The sequence below is a fragment of the Cervus canadensis genome, chromosome 24, assembly GCF_019320065.1.
Source record: "Cervus canadensis isolate Bull #8, Minnesota chromosome 24, ASM1932006v1, whole genome shotgun sequence".
NCBI classification, from domain to species: domain Eukaryota; kingdom Metazoa; phylum Chordata; class Mammalia; order Artiodactyla; family Cervidae; genus Cervus; species Cervus canadensis.
The window spans coordinates 2,620,522-2,643,598 of record NC_057409.1 but is presented as its reverse complement, the minus strand read 5'-3'; the positions used below and the strand labels follow the sequence as shown (position 1 = coordinate 2,643,598).

Genomic DNA, 23,077 nt, shown 5'->3' with positions numbered 1-23,077 from the left:
GTTCGTTAAACATATATTTTTAAAATGTTTTCTGTATCTCATTAATTTATTTGTTGTGATTGTTTATAAGCGTATCTTGAAACAAACTCAGTGGATTCTATACTTGGGAGCTGGTGATTCTGGTGAGGGGAAAGGGCTTTGAGTTTCCCCAGTTGACGGCAAAGATATAACTAGTAGTTACATAACTAGTTATATAGTTATAAGTTCACTGGTAAAGAATCCCCCTGCCAATGCTGGAGACATGGGATTGATCCCTGGGTGGGGAAGATCCCCTGGGAAGGAAATGGCAGCCCATTCTAATATTCTTGCCTGGGAAAATCCCATGGACAGAGGAGCCTGACAGGCTACAGTCCATGGGGTCAGAGAATCAGACACAGCTTAGTGACGAAACAACAAGAGGGAGAAGCGGCAGTGAATCCGAAGTCTTTTATTTTGCCCATTACATTTTTCACTCTTCCTGGAACACCCAGGTTTCCAGACCCTGGCTAGTTCTTTTTCACTTACAAGTCAAACTGGGTTTTTCTGACCTGGCTGCTTAACTGCTGTTTTCCTTTGTACTCTGCATTGCATTTATTTTTAATTGGCATGTAATTTTATTTTAAAATGGAATATAATTGCTTCAGATTCTTTGTTCTTTCAGCAGTTTTTAGGCTCTGTGGTACTTTGTTGCAAAGTTTGTTAGGCGAAGCACATGTTTAAGGAAAGTAGCTTGACTGCCTGGAGGAGAAATATTTTCACCTTTATGTCTCCTTGTTTTTCTTCTGTGTCTACTTGCCTTCAATTTCTACGTTCTTCGCGTTTCTACTTAATATCTTGCTCTTTGTTCCATTTTTACATTTCTTTGCCTCCTCTGGTGACTTGGTGTCTGTCAGATTCTCAGGGAACGAGGGTGCGGTCAAAAAGGGAGGCGACACTTCTTTACTAGGTTCCTCACACACGTTTCTTTAGAATCACAAGATACGACATTGTCCTTTGAGACACTGTCCTTTGAGCCACGTGTCTACCTGCCTGCTGTCCCCTTTTAGTCTTTTAAAAACGGGTTTTCCCAGGTTTATCCTTCCTTGCCCTAAGCACATTGTGAGTGGAGCTCAGGACTGCTCTGCTCTTTTTTGTCCTGTTGTCCATGTCCGTCTTTCCCTAGAGGGTATTGTTTCTTGATCGGAATAAGGCAGTTGTGTATGTCTAGGGCAGGAGGAAGGGTTTGTTTAATCATAATGTGGCAACTTTGAACCACAAAGTTACTGTGTTTACCCCTGTGTTTCGGACGTATTTTATTATCAGGATGAGAAGGAAACAGCAGTGAGTTCCTTCTTCGGATGGGCAGTGATTCTCTTGGTTGTGGTAAACCTGTCCGGTTGAAAAACATGGGGGGCGGGGGGTGGCAGTAAGCAGCTCTGAAGTTCTGAAATAAAGCAGAGAAGGGAAATGCTTCATAAAATCCATCAAACTACAGGGTGGGGGAACCTTAGAACTATGAATGTGGGGTGTCAGGATGGGAGTGAAGGAGCAGCTCTTCCCAAGAGGTAGAAGCAGGGGTGGGGAGCTCTCTTCTGGGTGTGGTGGGACGCCGCCCCCGCCCCCCTTCCCCCCTGCACTGTGATGGCCCTGTGAACTTTGAGTGTTGCTTGATATTTTAGGGATTTTGTTTCCTTTCTTTTGTCCATCCCACAACTAGAAAGAAATGATCCTTGGTGGGCAGGGAGATTCTTGCACATCATAGGTGCTCCATAAATAAATTTTTTAGTAAGGGAGTTATTCTAAGATAAGGAACCGGTCTTTGATAATACCTGTTTATCCTTGATGAATTCCCAAAGAGGGAAGTGTCAGACTCTTAAGTGCTGTTTGAGGTAATTCATCACTCACGTTAGCACCTTCCATACGTGGAACTTGCTTTTTGGCTCCCATGTTGATTTGGCAAGTGAACCGAGTCTAGACTCTGTTTATGTTTCCCTTCCTAGGCTGATAGTTCTTGTTGGAGAATTAACTTACTGTGGAAACTTTTTAAGCACATTGCTCTTTTTTCCGTTTAAGAACATACATTTTAGTGTTTTTCTTTGCCTTCTTGTTTCATGGGTTGTGATTAGCATCTACTGCCGTAAAGAGAATGACATTAATGTATCCAGCTTTTAGACGTAGCTGGGCTCCAGATTTTCACTGAAGAGGCCATTTCTTCTGGTAAAGATAAGGGATGTGGTTAAAAATCACTTTGTTGTGATCTAGCTATATATCCTGTGGATGTGGGGAGTGGGGTGGAGGACTCTGGTACCTGAAGAATTTTGGATTTTAGCACCCATCAGATGATTTCTTCCCTTGAAATGTTTATTCTTTTTAAGTTGCTGTGTTACGGACTGGCCTTGTTTGGTCTTCAAAATGCGTTCCCGTAGTCCGTATTCCCACTAACAGTGTTTTGAGTGTCCTGCTCTACCCTCTTTTGACCAGCTTGTGGCATTATTAGCTTTTGGTCTTTGCTAATTATCAATACAGGACACAGTGGTATCCTGTTGGATTTTTACTTGTGTTTCTTTAATTCTAAGTGAGTTTTGAAGTGTTTCCTGTTAGCCTTTGCCACTTACTAAGCTTGGTACCTCTAAGCTCCACTTTCTCAGTTTGAATATAGGGATGGTAACAGGGCCTACCAAGTAGCATTGCTACGAAGATGAAGTCAGGTAATGCCTGTAGAGGGCTGGAGCATGTGGCCTATAGTAAGCACTAAGTAGATGTTGGTTTTTTGCAGTGAATCCGAAATCCTGCACCACGAGAAGCAGTTCGAGCCATTCTACTCCTCCTTTGTCGCACTTGCCACACACTACGTCACGACAGTCTGCGGCCTCAGTGAGTGCTCCCCCTCGTCCTCCCCTTTAAGGGCTCGTGGTGGGGGCTGCGTGTCATCCTGTCTGAACACGCTGTTAGTGATGCCTGTGCGTTAGTTCTCACCTGTCCACCCGAGAGTGGAGACGGCTGTCCGTGTGGTGAGGCTTCGGAAGCTTCTTGACCGAGGCCAGCCAGAGGGATTGAAAGACTGCTTGGTTTGGACATCTGTGTCATAACCATTAACTTTCCTTGCTTTCTTATAGGTTTTACATATGTAATTACTAATGTGCTAATTTTGGGGGGATGGCTGGGATTGGAGGGTTAGGTGGGGATACTGAGCTGTGGTTAGCAGCCACTAACCAAGACTCTCTTCCTTATTTGGTTTTGGTGAGAAATTAAATTCTCCTTTTGTGTTCTCTGGTATATGAAGGATTTCAACTTCAGTTCCCCATCTTTTAAGCTTTTCTCCCCCTAAAGTAACCAGTCCCTTACTTTCCACTATTTTTGATACTTGGCATTTTCATTTTTTCCCCCAAGCCTGATTCATGTAGTTCTGAAGAATTTGAATTATTTGTTTACTTAAATAATTTGCTAAGCAAGCAAAATGAAAGGAAGTTAGAGGGTTCTGAGTAATCTTTTGGTGTCCAGTGCTGTTTATTCTAGGCATTGGCTACCAGTGTAAGAGTCACTTTTAGCTTGGAGAAACTTTGAGTGGGAAGCCCACTGCAGAGACAGGAAAGAGAGGTAGTATATTCTAGTGGGTAACAGCATGAACTTTAGAGCCAGACACCTGGATTTGAGTCTAGCTGCGTGACTTGGGCAAATTATTTAACCTCTCTATGGTTTACTTTCCTTATCTATGTTTTTTAAAAAAGAGAAGAGGTTAACAATATCTATGTCATAGCATCGGTTTGAGGATTAAATGGATTAATGTATCTGAAGTGCTTGTTACTTCCTGTGATGTATTTCCTATTATACTTATCTTAATTTCTAGTAAATATAGGATAAATTGATCTAGAAGCAATTGATGATTATCAGTGACAAGATGCCTTTGTTTGCCTGATGGATTGTTGATTCTGATAGAATGATACTGGGAATGTTGGACATGTGGAGCTCAAAACTTATTTGGTTCATTGACTGTGAGGCTGAAGTTCAGGCTGAGGTTAAGTAAAGCTTATTCCTTTCTCAGTTCCCCGGAATCAGCTTCCGTCTGTGGCGGCAGCCTGTAAAGTCCTGATTGAGTTTTCGCTCCTGCGTTTGGAGAATCCAGATGAGGCATGCGCTGTGTCCCAGGTGAGAGTGCTGGGCCTGTTTCTGGCCCTTCTTTTGAGGTAGGCTTGTGACTAACCCATGGAATGATGGAGAAGGGATGGCACAGAGCAGGGATTGGTGACTTTTTCTGTAACAGGCTACACAGGAGATAACTTGCTGACCATCCAGTCTCTGTTAAACTCTGACTTTGCAGTGTGAAGGCAGCCACAGACAGTATGTAAATGGATGCACACAGCTGTGGTCCAGTCAAATTTATTTACAAAAATAGCGGGCAAATTGGGGCTGTGGTTTATCAGCCTCTGGTATAGAGAGCTGCAGAGGTCTTTTCTAGATTACAAAGATACATGACCATGGGGGCCAGGCAAGTAACGTAAAATGAGTCAAGTATGCTGGCTGAGAAGGGTGTGTGACCCAGCTATAAAGGGATCAATCACTGTTTGGCTTCAGCTGATCTTGTGAATTATTGAAAGAGGTAGGAAACCTGGATTTGTATGTTAAACCTTCCCTGTTTTAAAAAGGTAGCCATAACTTCAAATTAAAGAACAACGACATCACTGTGAGACCAGTAAGAGACCTGCAAGGAAATGTGGTCTGAGGATCATCAGCTTGTGATCTCTGCTTCCCAAGTTTGCAGTTCTTGGTTTGAACCTAAATTTGGTTTTGTGCCAGCTAGAAGTCGCTAAAGAATAGAACCTGTAAAAGGCATATTTGATATAATCCAGAGGAGGCCTCTCTAAAAGGCATATCTGAATTTGTTTTCTTTTCAGAAACACTTGATTCTCCTCATCAAGGGCCTGTGCACTGGCTGTAGCCGACTAGACAGAACTGAAATCATCACATTTACAGCAATGATGAAGTCGGCCAAGCTGCCCCAGACAGTGAAGACACTCTCAGATGGTGAGCGCTTCCACCAGACTTGGTTTCTTGGCCACTCCCCTTGCCAGCTGTTCCTCTTTGGTCTGCTAGTGACACTCCTCATCGCTCTCCTGTTTCATATTTTATAGTGGAAGATCAGAAAGAACTGGCCTCACCAGTAAGCCCAGAGCTGAAGCAGAAGGAGGTCCAGATGAATTTTTTGAACCAGCTAACGTCAGTTTTCAACCCTAGAACTGTAGCATCATCACCTGTAGGTCCACAGACTCAGGTGAGTTACTTCAGTCAAATGACCTCATCCTGTAGGATTTGTTAAGATGATAATACTAGAAAAAACAGCTAACGCATGCATTTTATATTTGTGATATAAAATGATGTACCTGCCAAGGGTAGAAAGAAAGTTGAAGAATACTACCTGAAAATAAGTAGCATTCATCCCGATTCCTTCTGTCAACAGTTATTACTGTTTTTTTTAACAGTACAGTTATTTATATCTTTGACCATGCCAGATGGCATGTGGAGTCTTAGTTCCCTGACCAGGGATCGAACCCATGCCCCTTGCATTGGAAGCATGGAATCTTAATCACTGGACCACCAGGGAAGTCTCTAGTGATTACTATTTTGATGACCATTCTTCTGACAATTTCTCAGTGCAAGTAGGCAAAGAACCCGTACTCCTACTCTGAAAGGCATCACTCTGTGCTAGTTACAGAATGTATTTAAAGCTATATACTCCACCACCACCCTGCCTCCCCCAGAAAAATAGCTTGTATTTTTCCCTATGTTAGAGAGGATTTTCCCCTCATTAACCGGGGAGTCTGACAAGTATCCTTGGAGCAGCTGTAGTTTGTATAGTTGGTTCTGTTCTGACCTTGAGGACGACAATCAACAGGTGACAGTATCTTTTTGTTTTTTAATTTATTTTTTGGTCACATTCCCCATGGCATGTTGGATCTTAGTTCCCTGAATAGGGATTGAACTTGGGGCCCTTGCCTTGGGAACATGGAATCTTAACCACTGGACCACCAGGTAAGTTCCAAGGTGCTAGTGTCTTCACAGGCCTTTCACATCCTTTGTTTCTCTTCAGGCGGAAGGAGAAAGTGATGAGCAGTCATCCACAGACCAAGCTTCTGCTATCAAAACCAAGAATGTGTTCATAGCTCAGAATGTGGCTAGTCTTCAGGAACTTGGTAAGACTCTGTTGTCAAAAAGCTGGTTTCTCTGCTTTCAAAATTTCTTTAAGTGGAAAAGAATTAAGCAGGAGAAGCCTGTTTGTAAGGTTGAGCCTTTTCATTAATTCAGGCGGCTCAGAGAAGCTCCTGCGTGTGTGTTTGAACCTGCCCTATTTCCTGCGCTACATCAACCGGTTTCAAGATGCGGTGTTGGCCAATTCCTTCTTTATCATGCCTGCGACAGTAGCAGATGCCACCGCTGTTCGTAATGGGTAAGGTGCTCCAGGGTGCATGTGCTTTACATTTTAAAACTTCTGCAAAAGAGAAAAACTGTTTAGTTTTTATGGCATGCCCGCTTTCCTTAACAGATTATAGAAGCAAGTGAGTCAGAGACACTTTTGTTAATCTTCTGTTATGTTCCAGTTTTCATTCTCTGGTGATTGATGTAACCATGGCGTTGGACACCCTTTCTCTACCTGTGCTGGAACCTCTCAATCCTTCTCGTCTGCAGGATGTGACAGTCCTCAGCCTGAGTTGTTTGTATGCAGGTGAGCAGTTACGTCTGATCATCTCCTCAGCCAAGCACAGACTTTCTGGAAACCATGAGATCCTTCTGCGTACTCTCTCCCCCTTGTTTGGTCCCTTCCCCCAAGGATCATCTAGCATCTCATCTAGATGGAATGAGGTCTCAGTAGGAGTTTTGTAAATTCCCTTATTGCTCAGCTGCTGCTGTTGTGTTACGTGGATGTTTGATTTCATAGTATGTGCACATGGAAGTGTCTGCTGCGTCAGAAGACCATGCTAAGTGCTTTGGGGACGTTGCGATGAGCAGCCTGTGATCCTTGTGCTTTGGGGACGTTGCGATGAGCAGCCTGTGATCCTTGTGCTTTGGGGACGTTGCGATGAGCAGCCTGTGACCCTTGTGCTTTGGGGACGTTGCGATGAGCAGCCTGTGATCCTTGTGCTTTGGGGACGTTGCGATGAGCAGCCTGTGATCCTTGCTCTCAAGGAGCCTATACCTGAGCAGTGGAGGACAGATCGGGCCACAGAATGTGATATAAAACAGGAGACGCTAAAGGCAGTAGAGATCATAGGATGTTACAGGCATACAGAGAAGGGAGCCATGGCGCCCTGCTGTGGGAGCAGATTTGAGGAAGCCTTCTGGAACAGGTGGTATCTGTTTATATTGATAAATACAATGACTGTTTTTCTCCATGCTCCCACAAAATCCCCTCCCTTCCTGTTGATTATGCTGCCTTGGAAGTGGGGCCTGACAGCTGGTGTTTATGCTTTTTTAAGTTATTGTTATGGTGACTTTTTAACCCAAATCACTGATCCTTGGTTTTAAATACCATACTCCTGGTATGTCTTGGGAGGCCTCACAATTTCCGATGTTTACTGGGTTCTGTGAGTGAGGGTTTGAACAGTCTTGGAAACCTGACCTTGGGAGCATGAAGAAATTGCTGAGGTTAATTATCTCCCTGCATTCTTTGAATGGCTTTATTATAAACACCTCTGTGTGTATAGGCATGTAAAGATAACGGCACTTTCACTGGGGAAGGCCATAGTCACAAAGTTGTTCTGTCGATGTATCTTGCAGGACAGGTAGGATTTCAGCTCGGCTATCCCTCAGCCAGAGGCAAAAGCAGGACCAAAAGTATCCTGGTATTTGGGGAAGCATTTTGAGAGAGAGTGTGTGTGTGTGACTAGTGGGTGTTCTACAGCCGGAACGGCCTCCTCAAAGAGGGCTTCAGAATGCAGTCTCAGTCATTTGGACCACATCCTGTAGACAGTAGAGGCCATTGCAAATTTTGAAGAGTGGTATGATCTGAGCTGTACTCCAGCAAGCACACTGGAGCAGTAGTCCGCAGGATGTTTGCAGTGGGGAAACCTGGGAGGCTGAAAGATCTGCTGGGACGGATTTTCGGTCATTCGGGGAAGACACACGCAGGGCCTGAGCGAGAGCAGAGCTGTGGGAGAGAGCACTGGCTGCCTGGAGCAGGCGCGCTCTCCAAGCCCATTCCCGGTGTTCACACGCAGTTCTCGGGCTTTGATTTTTGCATTTTTAAGTTTGGGATTCCTGAAGTTCAATTTTCAGGGAGTTTCTTGAATATCCTGTGCATCTCATTGTGCTTCGTTGATAAGAATTAAGAGTCCTTAAAAATTCTTAGTTGTTAAGGGAACTCCCTGGTGATCTAGTGGTTAAGACTCCGTGCTTTCACGGCCCAGGCGCTGGTTCAGTCCCTGGTTAGGGAACTAAGATTCTCACAGGCCTTGTGGGCGTGGCCAAAAAAAAGTTCTTCATTGTTTTAAAGAGCCCCCAGATTTGGTTTGTTACTGAAATTTGATCACTTGGGATTTGAAGTAAAGAAAGGGATTTGGCCTAGATGTTTTTGAGAAATAGTGTGAGATTATTTTTTTAATCATTGTAAAATTTTTAAAAAATATTTTAAAAGTAATAGATTTCATTTTTTAAAAACTTATTTATTTACTTTTGACTGTTGGGTCTCTGTGGCTGTGCAGGCGTTTTCTCTGGTTGTTGTGAGTATGCTTCCCCTGGCGTCTCTCGTGGAGCACGGCTTCAGTAGTTGCGGCTCATGGGCTCAGTCGTTGCAGCTCCCGGGCTCTTAGAGAGCAGGCTCGGTAACCGTGGTGCGCGGGCTTAGTTGCTCTGCAGCATGTGGGATCTTCTGGGCCAGGGATTGAACCCAGGTCTCCAGCATTGGAAGGTGGATTCTTAACCACTGAGCTACCTGAGCTACCAGGGATGTCCTGGATTTCATTTTTACAGCAGCTTTAGGTTTGCAGAAAAATGCAGTGTTCCCAAACTCTGCATTTGGAACAGTACCGAGTTCTGTTCCCATACACTGTCTCACCCCGTGTACAGTTTTTTTTGTTAACATATTGCATTAATAGGTTGCATTTGTTGTAATTGATGAACCATTACTGATACATAATTAATCGAAATCTGTGATTCACTGCATTAGGGTTCCTTTTTCACATACAGTTCTGTGGTTTTTGATGTTGATACAGAATCTTTTCACTGCCCTCCAGATCCCCGATGTTCCACTTGGTAGTCTCTCCCCTAACCCCAGCCCCTAGAAACTGCTGATCTTTTACTGTCTCCATAGTTCCCTTTTCCAGAAAGTCCTATTGTTAGAATCATCGCCTTTTCAGACTGGCTTCTTTTGCTTGCGGGTGGGGCAGGGGGTTTCAGGACCCTCCTGTTGGTACCAAAATCCGTGAATGCTCAAGTCCCTTGTGTGAAATGGTGTAGTACAGTTGGCCTTAGCATCTGCAGATGGCCCATCCACGGATTCCACCAGCTACATCTCCAGATGCAGGACCTGCAGATGTGGAGGGCTTGCTGTGTGCAGTTAAGCTTCCTCTCTGTCTTTCTGTGCCTTGGTAGCTGTTGTTTGTACTGTTGTTCACTCTCTAAGTTGTGTCCGACTCTCTGCGACCCCATGGACTGCAGCACGCCAGGCTTCCCTGTCCTTTACTGTCTCTTGGAGTTTGCTCAAACTCTTGTCCATTGAGTCAGTGATGCCATTCCTTGTATGGATACACCACAGTTTGTTTATTGATTGATTGATTATTGATTATTAGAGGACATCTTGATTGTTTCCATTTGTTGACAGTTGTGACTAAAGGTACCATGAATATTTGTGTACAGGTGTTTGTGTGGATGGAAGATTTCAGCTCATTAGGGTAAATATATCTTGGAGTGTGCTTGTTGGGTCACATGGTAACACATTTTGCTGTTGTTCAGTCTCAGCCCCGTGGACTGCAGCACGCCAGGCTTCCCTTTCCTTCACTGTCTCCCGGAATTTGCTCAGTCTCCTGTCTGTTGAGCCGATCCCTGATGGGGTCTCAGTATCAGATCCTGGAATTGCTGCGGGTGGGTTATGTTTCTGTGTTTCAGCTTCTTGGAGTGTGTGTCTCTTTTCTTTCTCAGGTGTGAGTGTGGCAACTTGCATGGCCATCCTTCATGTGGGTAGTGCCCAGCAAGTGCGGACAGGCTCCACGAGCTCCAAAGAGGAAGACTACGAGAGTGACGCTGCCACAATCGTCCAGAAATGTGTAAGCTCTGCCTCTGGGGGCGGGGAGCCCCGAGTGTTCAGTTGAGGGAGTATGGCGGCTTCCGCTTGGCTCCTCATTAGAGGGAAGGGCGTGGAGTGCTCTCCATACCCCTCCGCCTCGGGTGGTCGGCCTGACACGTCGGCCTCTTGCTTGCTTACCCGGCAGTTTGGGTAGCTTGCAGGGGACACTGCAGCTTTGTGGTGGCGGTGGGCCTTGTGGGAGACAGTCGTGCAGTCAGCAAGTGTGTAGAAGGGCTCACTGTACCGGGCTTACTGTACCGTGTCAGTGTGCTTGCAGTGGAGGCAGACGTTAGGGACGAGGGTTTCTGAAGTGGTAAGTGGACTGGATGAACAAGTGTGATAGAAAGTGATCTGACGTGATCCTGCGTATTTTGCTTTAGATGGGGTGGAGGGGACGCTTTTGAGAAGGTGTTGAGAGCTGAATGAAAAGACAGAGTCAGTGTCACGTGAGGATCAAGGAAAGTATGATGATAAGCCGCCATTGGAAGTGACTTGAGGATATTGAAGTCTTCAAGCTAAATTGTTTTGGGTAGGATTTAGCATTTATAATGAACTATGTCACCTTGCTCAGATTTTTGCGTATGTTTACTTTTGGACAGCTTGAAATCTATGACATGATTGGACAAGCAATCAGCAGTTCCCGCCGGGCTGGTGGTGAGGTAAGACGTCTCTGCCTCCTGTTTTACCTGTAGTCTCTAAGATGTGTAGCCTGTAGAATCTCTGTCTGTATATTTATATTTCGTGCCTTTTTCAACAGCACTACCAGAACTTCCAATTGCTGGGTGCCTGGTGTTTGTTAAACAGCCTTTTCCTCATACTGAACCTCAGTCCTACTGCCTTGGCTGATAAGGGGAAAGAGAAAGATCCACTGGCTGCTCTCCGAGTCAGAGACATCCTTTCTCGTACCAAAGAGGGAGTGGGCTCTCCGAAGCTGGGCCCTGGGAAAGGGTATGTGTCCATTTGATGCACTCCTGTCGCGTTTCCCTGCTGTTTTCTCTTGATGGGGAGCTGGTGTAACTCCTTTCATCTCCATAGCAACAGGAAAGTTAGTCTCCATCCAGTTGATTTGAACAACGAAGATGATGATTGTAGTTCACTGTCTCTATATCATAGCTGTGTGATTTTGGGTAAATCGCTCATTCTTTCCAATCTTGTTTCCTTCTCTGTAAGAGGGAGAAAATACCTGTGTAATACACATTTTTGGACTTCTGCGAGGTTCAAATTAGGGAAGAAAGGTGCTTCTATTTTGTAAAATGGGCTCGTTTGACTTGGAATTGGTTACGCACTTGCACGTTGAACCTGTAATGTGAGGATTCTGTCTGGCCTCATGGCTTATTACTTCCTGAAACATTTGCTGCTGTTTTGATGAAGTCTGGACAGAAACCTTTGCTTGCCAGGAATGAGTTAGAGATATGATTCCTGTGTTGTTGAGGTTTTATTTTTGAAGCCCCGGCTTATTTCTGGATTTCATTTATTTTTTTCAGTCCTTTCCAGGTACCGCTAAGCTCTATCCAGGCATTGAGACACTGATCAAAACAATCTCCTTGACTTTATAGAGTCTGTTTTTTTGTTTTTTTTTAAAATAACATTGTTTATCTGAGGCTGTCTGGGTCTCCGCCGCTCTGGTGTGCAGGCTTCTTGCTGCCGTGGCTTCTCTTGTTGCCGAGCACAGGCTCAGGAGTTGTGGTGAATGGGCTTAGTTGCCCTCCGGCATGTGGGATCTTCCTGAATCAGGGGTCAATCCCGTGTCTCCTGCACTGGCAGGCAGATTCTTTACCACTGAGCCGCCAGGGAAGCCCTAGAGTTTATGTTTTAACTGGAACAACAGTGAACAAATAGTCGTTTTATAACAAACAGTAGATTTATAATTATCATGTATGAGTGGTGTGAAGAAAAATACGCCAGAACAAGAAGTTAGGGACTGGCAGGGCCTGTTATTTTAGTTAGCATATTCGGAAAAGGGCTCTAGAAACAAGATGTAGAGTGAAGTGACAGATGATCCTCGAAAATATTTCAGGTAGAATTGTTCAGGTCTCCAGGTGGAAGTATGATTGGCATTTTTAAGGATCAGCAAGGTCAGTGTGTCTAGAGCAGAGAAATTGAGGAGGAGAGTGGTAGAAAATCCAGTCAGAGAGGTAGCCAGGGCCAGATCACCTTGGGCCAGGTGTAAGCTGTAGGTATCAGAGGGTTTGCAAGAGCGGAGTGATAAGATCTGAATTGTTAGTGACTGAGAACCCAGCTGCCCTGCGGGGAGTAGACTGTATGTGGGTTTGTAAGGTAAGAGGGAGCGAGAACAGGTGGGAGGCTCACACCTTCCTCTGAGCAAGTGAGCTGGGGCGGGGGGTTTGGAGTCTGGTGGTGCTGGGAAAGGCGGGGAGAATGAGTCATGTTGGGAAATGATAGGATTTGCTGGTGGCTTGAATGTTGAGTGTGAAAAATATGTCAGAAGTTTCTGGCATGAGCATCTGGAATTGTGTAATTTACTGAGAGAGGGCACAACAGTTTAGGAATAGATTGAGTGAGAGGAAGGGGAAGAAATGAAGAATTTCATCTGGGCCATGCTGCTTTTTGAGAGGACCGGTAGGCTCTGTGAGATGCTGAGTAGGCTTAGGTATGTGAGTCTTGAGTTCAAGGAGGAAGTCGAATTCTGGACCTTAGCAAACCATAATTCACTCCCTTGTCTGTCCCAAGCTCTGTATGAGTTCTGGAATGCTGCAGTGGACAAACAAAATAGATGTTCTGAAAAGAGAAGAAGTTGATATTTATGCAAATATATGTCAGGTTGTGTCTAGAGAGTATTATAATAAGGGCATTTGACCTGGCTAGAGAAATCAAGGCAGGCTTTCCCGAGGAAGTGTACTGAGCTGAAATCTGAAATAGGCATTGAGATAGTAGGCAGTAGACACCAGGCAAAGTAGGGAGGTAAGCATGTTCCAGAGAGAACAACGGTTTGTGATTTTTGAGTGTCTGTTGTTACACTTGGCATCGTAAAGGGAGTAGAATGCCAATAGGTGTATCTTTTGAAGTTGAAGAAACATTTAAAAGGTGGTTGTAGTTTCCTGAGATTTAAAAGGAATGTGTATACATTGTGGTAGGTAGCAAGTCACAAGGAAGCAAAAAAAATCATCAAAAATTCTGCCACCCAAATTGGCAAACGTTCTTCCAGACATTTTTCTGTGTACATATGTTAAAACAGGTATATTTAAGAAAACAGGATCACTGTTACTACATATTGTAGACATTTTCAGTGACACAATTGTAGATTCTATGTTTTTAATGACAGATGGTATTCCACTATATCAATGTATCGTAGTTAACCGATTAACTTTTTGAACACTTACTTAGGTTGTTCCAAATTTCTTGTTTTGATAAAGTGTACTTTGATAATCCTTCTAAAACAAATCTCTGTGAACTTGTTTAGTTATCCCCTTAGGGTCAATCTCTAGAAGTATAATTGTTCGGACAAAGAGTACACGTATTTAATAATGAGAAATGTTTTCCTAGGCTCTCTACCGTGCGCTCCTGGCTGTCCGTATGATGGAATTGCCCCTTGCCGGTCCTCCCTGGCAGTGGGTGTCTTTAGTCTCCCTGTGTGCCGATCTCAGAGGAGAGCGATGTTCCTGCAGTGCTCTCACGTGTATCGCGTTGAGTGCTGGTGTGATTGTGGTCATTTTCACACTGCCTGTATCATTTGCTCCAGCCTTCCTTGGTGTTTGTCCTTTCTTCTCACTGATGTATGGGAGCTCTTTGTATATTAGGTATACTCACTGTATGTCATGTGGTCATTTGGACAGAAAGAGAAAGTTCTACTCAGATTTAATGTAAACCTTTGTTTTTATTGTCTTCCTGTCCAGATATTTTGTAAAAATTGCTGCTTTTTAGCCTTTCCTTCTCAAAAGAATGACTTTTTAAAAAATATTTATTTATGTGTTTATTTTTGGCTGTGCTGGATCTTCGTGGCTTGGCTGCGTGGACTTCCTCCGGCTGTGGCAGCCAGGGGCTCCTCATTGGGTGGCGTCCCTTGTTGCAGAGCACGGGCTCTCGGGCACAGGCCCACTAGTTGTGGGGCACAGGCTCAGTTGCCCCTCGGCATATGGGATCTTCCTGGACCAGGGGTCTAACCCGTGTCCCCTGCATTGGCTGGTGGATTCTTATCCACTGTACCACCAGAGCCGTCCCCAAAAGAATGACTTTTAAATGTCGGTTTTCACATGACCCAGTAGCTTTGAATTGACAGTTTAAATTGCAGTGTTTTATGGATTTGGAAGAGTTTCTTCTAGTCCAGGAGCCTGAGGATCCCTAGGTAGTCTGTAGGTAGGCTTCAGGGAGTGTGAACTTCTGAAATTATATGCAAATTCTATGTTTTTGCAATTTTTTCACCCCCTGGGGAAAGGTCAGTAGATTCCTAAAGGGCCTCAGAATGGCACAATCCATGATTGTAATTTGTTGTGAGTTATCTTAAAGTTTGTGTTTCCCTTTTGCTTTGTGTAGGCATCAGGGCTTTGGGGTACTCTCGGTAATACTGGCAAACCATGCCGTCAAGCTGTTGACGTCTCTCTTTCAAGACTTGCAAGTGGAGGCTCTGCACAAGGTGAGGGCTTGTCCTCAGAATCAGCACAGTGGCTGCTGGCTCCTCTTCCGTCTTAAGTTCGCTCGAGCCATCAGATCAGGTGCTTACTTCCTGTTGAGACCTAACTTTAACTCTCTTTTTACCTTCAGGGTTGGGAAGCAGATGGTCCCCCTGCAGTCCTGAGCATCATGGCCCAGAGTACCTCCATACAGAGGATTCAGCGGCTGATTGACTCTGTCCCACTGACGAACCTGCTGTTGACACTGCTCTCAACTTCCTACAGAAAGGTGGGTGGGGTCGTGCCACTGATAATCTGTAAGGTCTTCTTATATATCCTTCTTAAAACAAATGAGACAGAGTGTATGCCTTAATCTTTATAAACTCGTTTGTGGTAATGGTTTTGAAGATGAGAAAAGCTCTTACTGATTCCAGACATTTGAATTAGTTATTGATTATCAGCATTGTGATACAGGTGGGCACTTGGCAATTTGTGACAGTTGGCATATGAAGCAAAACGTAGAGGACACTGGAAACATTGCCTTTTCAGTTCTTGCCCAGGGTTCTGGTTTTGGAGTGCTTTTATAGCGGTGGTCCCCAGACTTTTTGTCACCAGGGTCCAGTTTTGTGGAAGACAGTTTTTCCACAGATCAGGGATGGTATTGAGGGTGGGGTGGGGTGGTAGTTTGGGGATGATTCAAGCGCTTTACACTTATTGTGCATTTTATTTCTAATTAGGTCACCTCCATCTCAGATCATCAGGGTTTAGATCCTCGAGGCTGGGGATGCCTGTTTTATAGGATAAAGCTATGAGAGTCCTAAAGGGAGCTATTAGGAGAACTGCTTCTTGGATATAGAAAAAAGAGACGCAGAGAAGACTGTTGATGTGGTGAAAGGGTGAAGTGGGATGGCGTCATTTTTGGGGTCGCTGATTGCAGAAGCCTCGCTGTTTTCCCAGGCCTGTGTCCTGCAGCGTCAGAGGAAGGGCTCCATGAGCAGTGATGCCAGTGCCTCTACTGACTCAAACACCTACTACGAGGACGATTTCAGCAGCACGGAGGAGGATAGCAGCCAAGGTAGACACCCTGCTGTCTCCCGGGGGTAAACTCCAGAGCGCAGCAGGACGCGTCCCAGGAACTTCCTGCTCACCGTCTGCTTTCACCTGCCCGGCTTGGGTCTTGACCGCATGTGCCCTTAAAGGTGCCCTGGTACTCAAGAATAACTGGAGCGGTTGGACTGAGTGATTGACGCCACCATCAGCAAACTCAGATTGCTTTCGTTTCTTTTCCTCCACAATCAGGATACTTCTCACTTGTTTTTGTTTCTTTCTCCACCAGCTCGGGTGGTAAACTCCCTCCTGCTTACTAGTTCCTAGTAGCAGGTTATTAGTAACTGATAATTAGACCAGGTTACTAGTAACATTCCCTCCTGCCTTGGTTTGGAGAGAGAGTAAATAAAATAAGCATATCACATTCTTTCTATTCAGGTTTATGGGAACAATGTATATAGTATTGCAAAAAGTGAGATTCTTATCTGGAGGCTTAGAATTGATAGGCAAGTAAAAGTTTGCACTTGAGAACATTTGGCTTGTTGCCAGTAAAATAAAGTGAAGTGATTTCCTTCCTGGGGTTCTTTTAAATAAAATATTGGTCTTGTTGAGGTATAATTTATGCACAATAAAGCACTTCATATACATGCCATATATACGTTTGTATGAGTTTTGACAAGTTTATGCCACTATGTATCCTCCATCATAATTTAGATACCTTGTATTCTTTTTGACTCAGGCACTTTTACAAGGCAGGTGTACTGAAACAATTTAAAAAGTGTGTAACTTTTGTTAACTTTTGTTAACTTTTCTGTTTCCTGTTAGATGATGACAGTGAACCTATCTTGGGGCAGTGGTTTGAAGAGACCATCTCCCCCAGTAAAGAGAAGGTGGCTCCTCCGCCTCCTCCCCCATCCCCTCCACTGGAAAGCTCCCCTCGAGTCAAGAGCCCCAGTAAGCAGGCTCCTGGCGAGAAGGGCAACATTTTGGCCAGTCGGAAAGATCCTGAGTTGGTAAGAGTGGATTTCTGAGTGGGGAAGAAGAAATGGGGAGAAGGCGTGTGAAAAGCAGATCATTGGAATAAAACCATTTTGTATGTTGAATCGTTAATTTTCTAAAATTAATTTATTTTAATTGCAGGATAATTGCTTTACAATATTGTGATGGTTTTTGCCATTCATCGGCATGAATCGTTAATGTTTAAAGACGTTTTTACTTAGGGTTTAAGTATATTGATTATATTTCATTAAATAACTCTTGTACTCTTGATGGTGTTTCCCTGATTGAGGGTCAGTAACAGCGTTTAGAATTAGATAGAAGTGAATTGAATCCTGCTCCTACTGCACTTCCTGACTGTATGACTTCAGGCAAGAGTCTGAATTTCTCCTAGCCTGTTTTGTCTCCTGTAGTATGGGAATGACCGTGCCCCCTCTGAGAGTGCCGTGAGGAGTTAGGGGCCCGGCCCCTACGGCCCCTGCGTCCGGCATGCCATAACTGATTGCCGACTGTCTGTTCAGCCGGTGCTCGTGGGTGCCACACTGGGTGTCAGTCCCTCTCCCAGAGCTTTACCAGTAAGCAGGTCAGATACAGTCTTGGCTTTTATAGCTTAGTGTAGTCAGGGAAGTGGATCTAAAGCAGTTGGTTCAGCTCGCTCTGGTTAGATTCTTACTGTTCTTTCGGTCACTGCTCTGCAGCTTATGGTGTCTCAGCTCCCCGAGCAGGGGTGGAGCCCAGGCCCTCGGCAGCAAAAGTGTGTAGTCCTCACCACTGGACCATCAGCGAATTCCCCAACTTAATTTTAATAGAGAAGTGAAGAGCCAGGCATTCCCAAGTGTATAGTGATGATACAGGCTTCAGAATTGAATATGTCAGTAGTACCTTAGAGCTGGACAAGAGTAGGACCTTAGCGGAGTGAAAGCGATCAAGTCAGTCTGTTTGCAAATCCCCCGTCTTCGGACAGCAGCACTCCGTGAGGTCTGTTGTGTTAAGTTGGTACGCCATTTTTTAAAATTGGTTCAATCACATGGGAAAGGCTGTCATAATTAAACTTAGTCATATTGTCAGTGATTTAAAATCTGAGTCTTTGAGTCATTCTGTGTATTACATGAGATCTATGGACATAGTTTACTTTGTATTTGTATTTAGGGTTTGTAGGAGGTCTGGGCTCACAAACCTGGTATGACCTTTATGTGTTCTTTTTAGTTCTTAGGCCTGGCTTCCAACATTTTGAACTTCATCACCTCTTCCATGCTGAACTCCCGGAACAATTTTATCCGAAACTATCTGAGTGTATCTCTTTCAGAGCACCATATGGCCACATTGGCCAGCATCATTAAGGAGGTGGACAAGGATGGGCTCAAGGGTCAGTAGACAGGATATGTGCCTGTCGGATATTTTTCTAGCAGCAGTTGGCTGCTGGCAGGGTGGGGCCCTGCATCAAGTAGGTGCTTGGGTAATTGGTTTCCCCGTGTGTGTTCAAGGTGCATCAGATGAAGAGTTTGCGGCCGCCCTCTATCACTTCAACCACTGCCTGGTAACCTCGGACCTCCAGTCACCTAACCTGCAGGTGTGTGTGCACGACCCCGCTCGGGCCAGGGGCCCTCTGTGTCTGCTGTCAGTATTTCTGTGGCTAAGGAGCAGTTTGTCCTGGGATCCCATTCCTGGAAAGAGTGTTGAGAGACTACGCTAGGATGTCCCTCTGCCTTAATTAACATCATTTCAAGAAAATGTGTCTTTTATCCCCAACTCAGTAAGTTTAAAGAAAAGGAAAAGCTACAAAACCCACTCCTGATAACTATCCTAGTATAAAAGTAAATAGACAAGAAGACGTTTTATTAAAAAATAATAAATGGCCAAGAAATGTAGGAAATGTTAAGCGTCATTAGTAATCTGAGAAATATAAATTAAAATGCTTGTCTTAAAAGAATCAGTCACATTATAGGAGGTGGATGTTCTTTTAGTTCTTAGGCCTGGCTTCCAACATTTTAAACTTTATCACCTCTTCCATGCTGAACTGTCGGCATGGTTTTGTCTGAAACTATCTAAGTGTATCCCTTTCAGAGCACTGTATGGCCATATTGGCCAGTATCATCAAGGAGGTGAACAAGGATGGACTCAAGGGTCCATGATGTGCTCCCATAGACAACCCACCACTGAAATAAAGTCTAGGATCTTGTTTGTGGACTTCTAAACCTTATAGCTTTCTTGACTCACTGAAGTAGCTGATACCTGGAATCCTGAATCTTAAATTCCTCATTTCATTAGTTTCATCTATGTATGTGCATTTGTATTCAAGGAATATTTTAAAATTTAAAATTATTTGATTGCTTTTAGCAATGACATCATGTTCTGTTCAATTTTGTAGGCATTTTCCACTTAACATTATTTGGTACTTTATTATCAGAATTCATCTCTACTGCTGCGCATTTCTGTAGTTTTTGTTTTGACTGCTATATGTATTTCATTGTGTTTGTGACTGTACCAGTTTATTCGCGTCCCTTCTCCTCCAACTGATGAACATTTGGGTTGTGTCAGTCAGATATCATTGTTATTCCAGGTGTTGGATGATCTCTGTCTTTAAAAAGGTTGATTGATTTTGGCTGCACTGACTTGCCGAGTGGGGCTGCTCATTGCCATCGCCTCTCCGGTTGTGGAGCAAGGGCTGTCCGTGCCTGGGCTTGGTTGCTCTGCCGCGCGTGGGATCTTCCTGGGCCAGGGGTTGAAGCCACGCCCCCTGCATTGGCAGGAGCATCCCTAACCACTGGGCCGCCGGGTGTCCTGCTGTGCTCTCGTGCATGTCCCCATGTGTCCCCTGTCGCAAGTGAGTCTCCTGGGAATAGAAGTTGATGTAGGATTGGCAGGTTATAGCGTCCCTGACCTTGAGCAGATGACGCCGAAGTGCTCTCTGTTGTGGCACCAAGGTTTGCTCTCATAGTAGTGTGCCAGAGATATGGGGATTCACATTCTCTCCCAAGATTTGGCAATGTCAGATCCTGATGATAATTTTATTAACATAGTTAAAGTTAGTGTTTCTCAGTCTTTAGTGTGCATAGGATTCCTGGGGAATCTGCTAAAAATTCAGATTCTTAGTTAATGTGACGACCCCCCCCCCCAATATTCACCCCCAACCCTCCCCAACCATCCCCAGTAGAATTTAATTTGGTAGATCTCCAATAATTAGCTCTAAGATTGTTAATGAAAATATTTTTGTTACTCTTAAGATTATTTCAGTGGTTTCTCAGAATCAAAACACAATTCAAGGACTTGTACTTGCCCCCAAAGGGGCAAAATCCAGGAACCTATTTCATGAAATTAAAAAATTGATTCTCACAGGGAATTCCCCGGTGGACCAGTGGTTAGGACTCCGAGCTTGCCCTGCAGGGGGCATGGGTTCCCTGGTTGGAGAACTAAGATGCCGCATGGTGTGGCAAAAAAAAAAAAAATTTTCACAATCCCAAGCTATTTGAGAAATCCTGAAGCATTTCTTTTTTTTTGTTGTTTAAAAAGGTAATTATAAAAGCTGTTTATGCTTACCTACTGGTACATGGGAAAATTTTTTTTTTTAGCAGGAAAGAGACTATATGAATAAATAGAGTAGAAAAGCTATTGACCTGTCTAAGGTGAAAAGCAGAAAATGCTTCAGTTATGATATTGCCTGCAATAACTTCTCAAGAGTGAAGGGTCAGGGTTTCCTGCCAAAATTATCAGCTCCTTGCCCAGATCTGAGTTTATCAAGAGAGGTTTCAAAGGTCAAAGATTTGCACTTTTCTTGGCTAAACTTGTCTAAATAATGGGGAAGAAATATTTTTCTTTAGAGAATAGGGATTCTTAAGACTCCTGTGATGATATTGCTCTCTTAGCATTTTAAAAATAATTACAGACCTTGTGTGGATGTGCAGCTGGGCTGCCCATAGCTGCCCATAGCTGCTGACACTGCAGCGGAAGCCCTCAGATCTCTGTTTTTCATTCCATCTCCAGGTATGGAACTGTAAACTGTTTCCCCATATTTCACTGCTTTGAAGGGTAGTCACTGTAATCTGTCTGCTGTTGAGTCCCCCTACCTTGGATATTATTTCTTTGGAATAATGTGCAAAGTTGTCTTACCCAAGATGCCTGATTTAAGTTGCCAGATACACAGTGTCTTGTAAGGGATGTTAATAAAAGGTATTGTTACTGTTATTGTTTAATACTATATTTAATATTGCATGTAAAATTATCATAACTGAATAATACTGTTACTATGGTGATCTAGGTTCATTTATAAGTATTCACTGAAAGTTATCTATGTTTCAGGTACTGTTACAGGAACTGAAGAAATAAAGATGACTTGAGTTAGTGTGGCTTCATGAGAAAGGGGAGATAGGGTGGATAAAGGACCTAGTTTAGAAATCATGGGAAATTATTTGAATGAGGTGAAAGACAAGGAGAGTTTGGGAATCTAAGGTACTGCCCAAATTTAAAACCCAAATGAGACCAGCAGGATGCTCTTGTCTTAATAGAAATAGGGAAATCAGGAAAAAGAGTTGGTTTGGGGGTAAAAGCAGTGATATTGAGGACTCAGTGGCTCGTTCTTCTGGGTTTACGTCGACTCAGATTGTATTTACTCATGCGTCACTTGTTTTTTCAGATTTCTATTAAACATTATTTTATGGAAGGGTAGTTGATTTACAGTGTTGTGTTAACTACTGCTGTATAGCAAAGTGATTCAGTTCTTCGTGTACATTCATTTTTAGTATATTCTTTTCCATTATAGTTTGTCATAGGATATTGAGTGTAGTTTCCTGTTCTAGACAGTAGGACCTTGTCTGTCCATCCTGTATATTAAAGCTTGCATCTGCTAATAACCCCAGCCTCTCACTCCACCCCTCCTCTAGCCCTCTCTGCCTTGGCAGCCACCAGCCTGTCTTCTGTTTCCATGATTCTGTTTCTGCTTCGTAGACAGGTTCTTTTTTGTCATATTTTGGATTCTACATGAAAGTGGTATCTAGGGTATTGGTTCCTCTTTCTGACGTGTCTCACTTAGTATGATCATCTCTAGTTGCGTCCATGTTGCTGCAGATGGCATTCTTCCGTCCTTCCTTAGGGCTGAGTAGTGCTCCATTGTGTATGGGCACTGTTCCTCTTCTAGCTGTCTGTTGGTGCGCGTTTAGCTTGTTTCCATGTCTTACTGTTGTGAATAGTGCTGCTGTGAACCTAGGGGTGTATATATCTTTTTGAATTATATTTTGTCTGGGTATATGTCCAAGAGTGGGATTGCTGGATCATAATTCTACTTTTAGTTTCTTGGGAAATCTCCATACTGTTTCCCACAGTGACTGCACCATCTTACATGCTCATGGGTCACGTACTTAGTTACAATTACTCAGAATGATCCTTTGGGTTCTTTAGGTACAGGAGGCACAATTTGCCATTTTCTGTTTTTAAAAATGAGTCAATGTCAGGTCTCCAATATGACTTTTAGGTCCTTGCAGTAGGCCAGCCTTGGAGTTGCTTGCAGTCAAGGAAATTGAATAGGTGAAGGTGAAGCTCTCCTTTACCAAAGGAGTAAGCTGGAGACAGCTAGCAGAGGCATTGTCTATGTGATTGTATTTTTTCCTTTATCAGTATATTAAATTCTGTAGCCCTTTCAATCAAATGAGAAAAACTGTATTATCAGTGTTTTAAATTTGAATAAAATAGTCACCATTACTGCTTTTGAGAAAAAAAAAAAAAACACACCTCTTTAAATAGTGAAATTTTGAGGTGCCAGAGGGATGAAGATGTCTTGGAAAATAGTTGGAAATGTGAGTCTGAAATTTAGGAGTTAAAACATTAAGACTGATACTACAGGTTTGGGAATTGCCCACTGAGAGGCCGCTGTTGCAGTGATGAGATTCACGGAGATGGGTCGAGGACAGCAGGAGCGATGAAGGCTGAGGCTAGCCTCAGGACTGCTGGCGCAGAGGGGCAGCGAGGAAGGCTGCTCGGAGGGCGTCCAGGGGTGCGTTGGGCCGGGCTTCGCTCTGTTGTGACTCAGACTTGCTCCTTAGGAAGTCAGAGTGTGAGGGGTGAGGAGAGCCAGTTGCTGAGGGGTGTTGGCTCGTTTGTTACGGCTCTGAGGCCTAAGCCATCTGACAGACAAGCTCACTTAGAGGTGGTAAACAGCAGAGAACAGACGGCAGCTGTGATCCTCTCGCCGAATCCTGCTTCCTTTTGTTGCAGTCCACATAGGGGCATGGCTTTACAGTTGTTA

General features: G+C 44.0%; 1 protein-coding gene across 8 annotated transcripts in view; it reads left to right on the top strand.

Annotated features, from left to right (window-relative positions):
* The window catches only part of UBR4 (ubiquitin protein ligase E3 component n-recognin 4), a 130,646-nt gene that overhangs the window by 4,927 nt on the left and 102,642 nt on the right, over window positions 1-23,077 (top strand). For all 8 annotated transcript variants that reach the window (XM_043445860.1, XM_043445861.1, XM_043445856.1 and 5 more), the window contains exons 2-17: window positions 2,735-2,832; window positions 4,001-4,104; window positions 4,851-4,980; window positions 5,088-5,227; window positions 6,044-6,146; window positions 6,259-6,400; window positions 6,552-6,676; window positions 10,087-10,211; window positions 10,831-10,890; window positions 10,989-11,179; window positions 14,723-14,822; window positions 14,951-15,088; window positions 15,757-15,874; window positions 16,672-16,859; window positions 18,049-18,208; window positions 18,327-18,412. In XM_043445860.1, coding sequence (XP_043301795.1) covers window positions 2,735-2,832; window positions 4,001-4,104; window positions 4,851-4,980; window positions 5,088-5,227; window positions 6,044-6,146; window positions 6,259-6,400; window positions 6,552-6,676; window positions 10,087-10,211; window positions 10,831-10,890; window positions 10,989-11,179; window positions 14,723-14,822; window positions 14,951-15,088; window positions 15,757-15,874; window positions 16,672-16,859; window positions 18,049-18,208; window positions 18,327-18,412 — 2,008 coding nt within the window. The remainder of the gene's footprint in view (window positions 1-2,734; window positions 2,833-4,000; window positions 4,105-4,850; window positions 4,981-5,087; window positions 5,228-6,043; window positions 6,147-6,258; window positions 6,401-6,551; window positions 6,677-10,086; window positions 10,212-10,830; window positions 10,891-10,988; window positions 11,180-14,722; window positions 14,823-14,950; window positions 15,089-15,756; window positions 15,875-16,671; window positions 16,860-18,048; window positions 18,209-18,326; window positions 18,413-23,077) is intronic.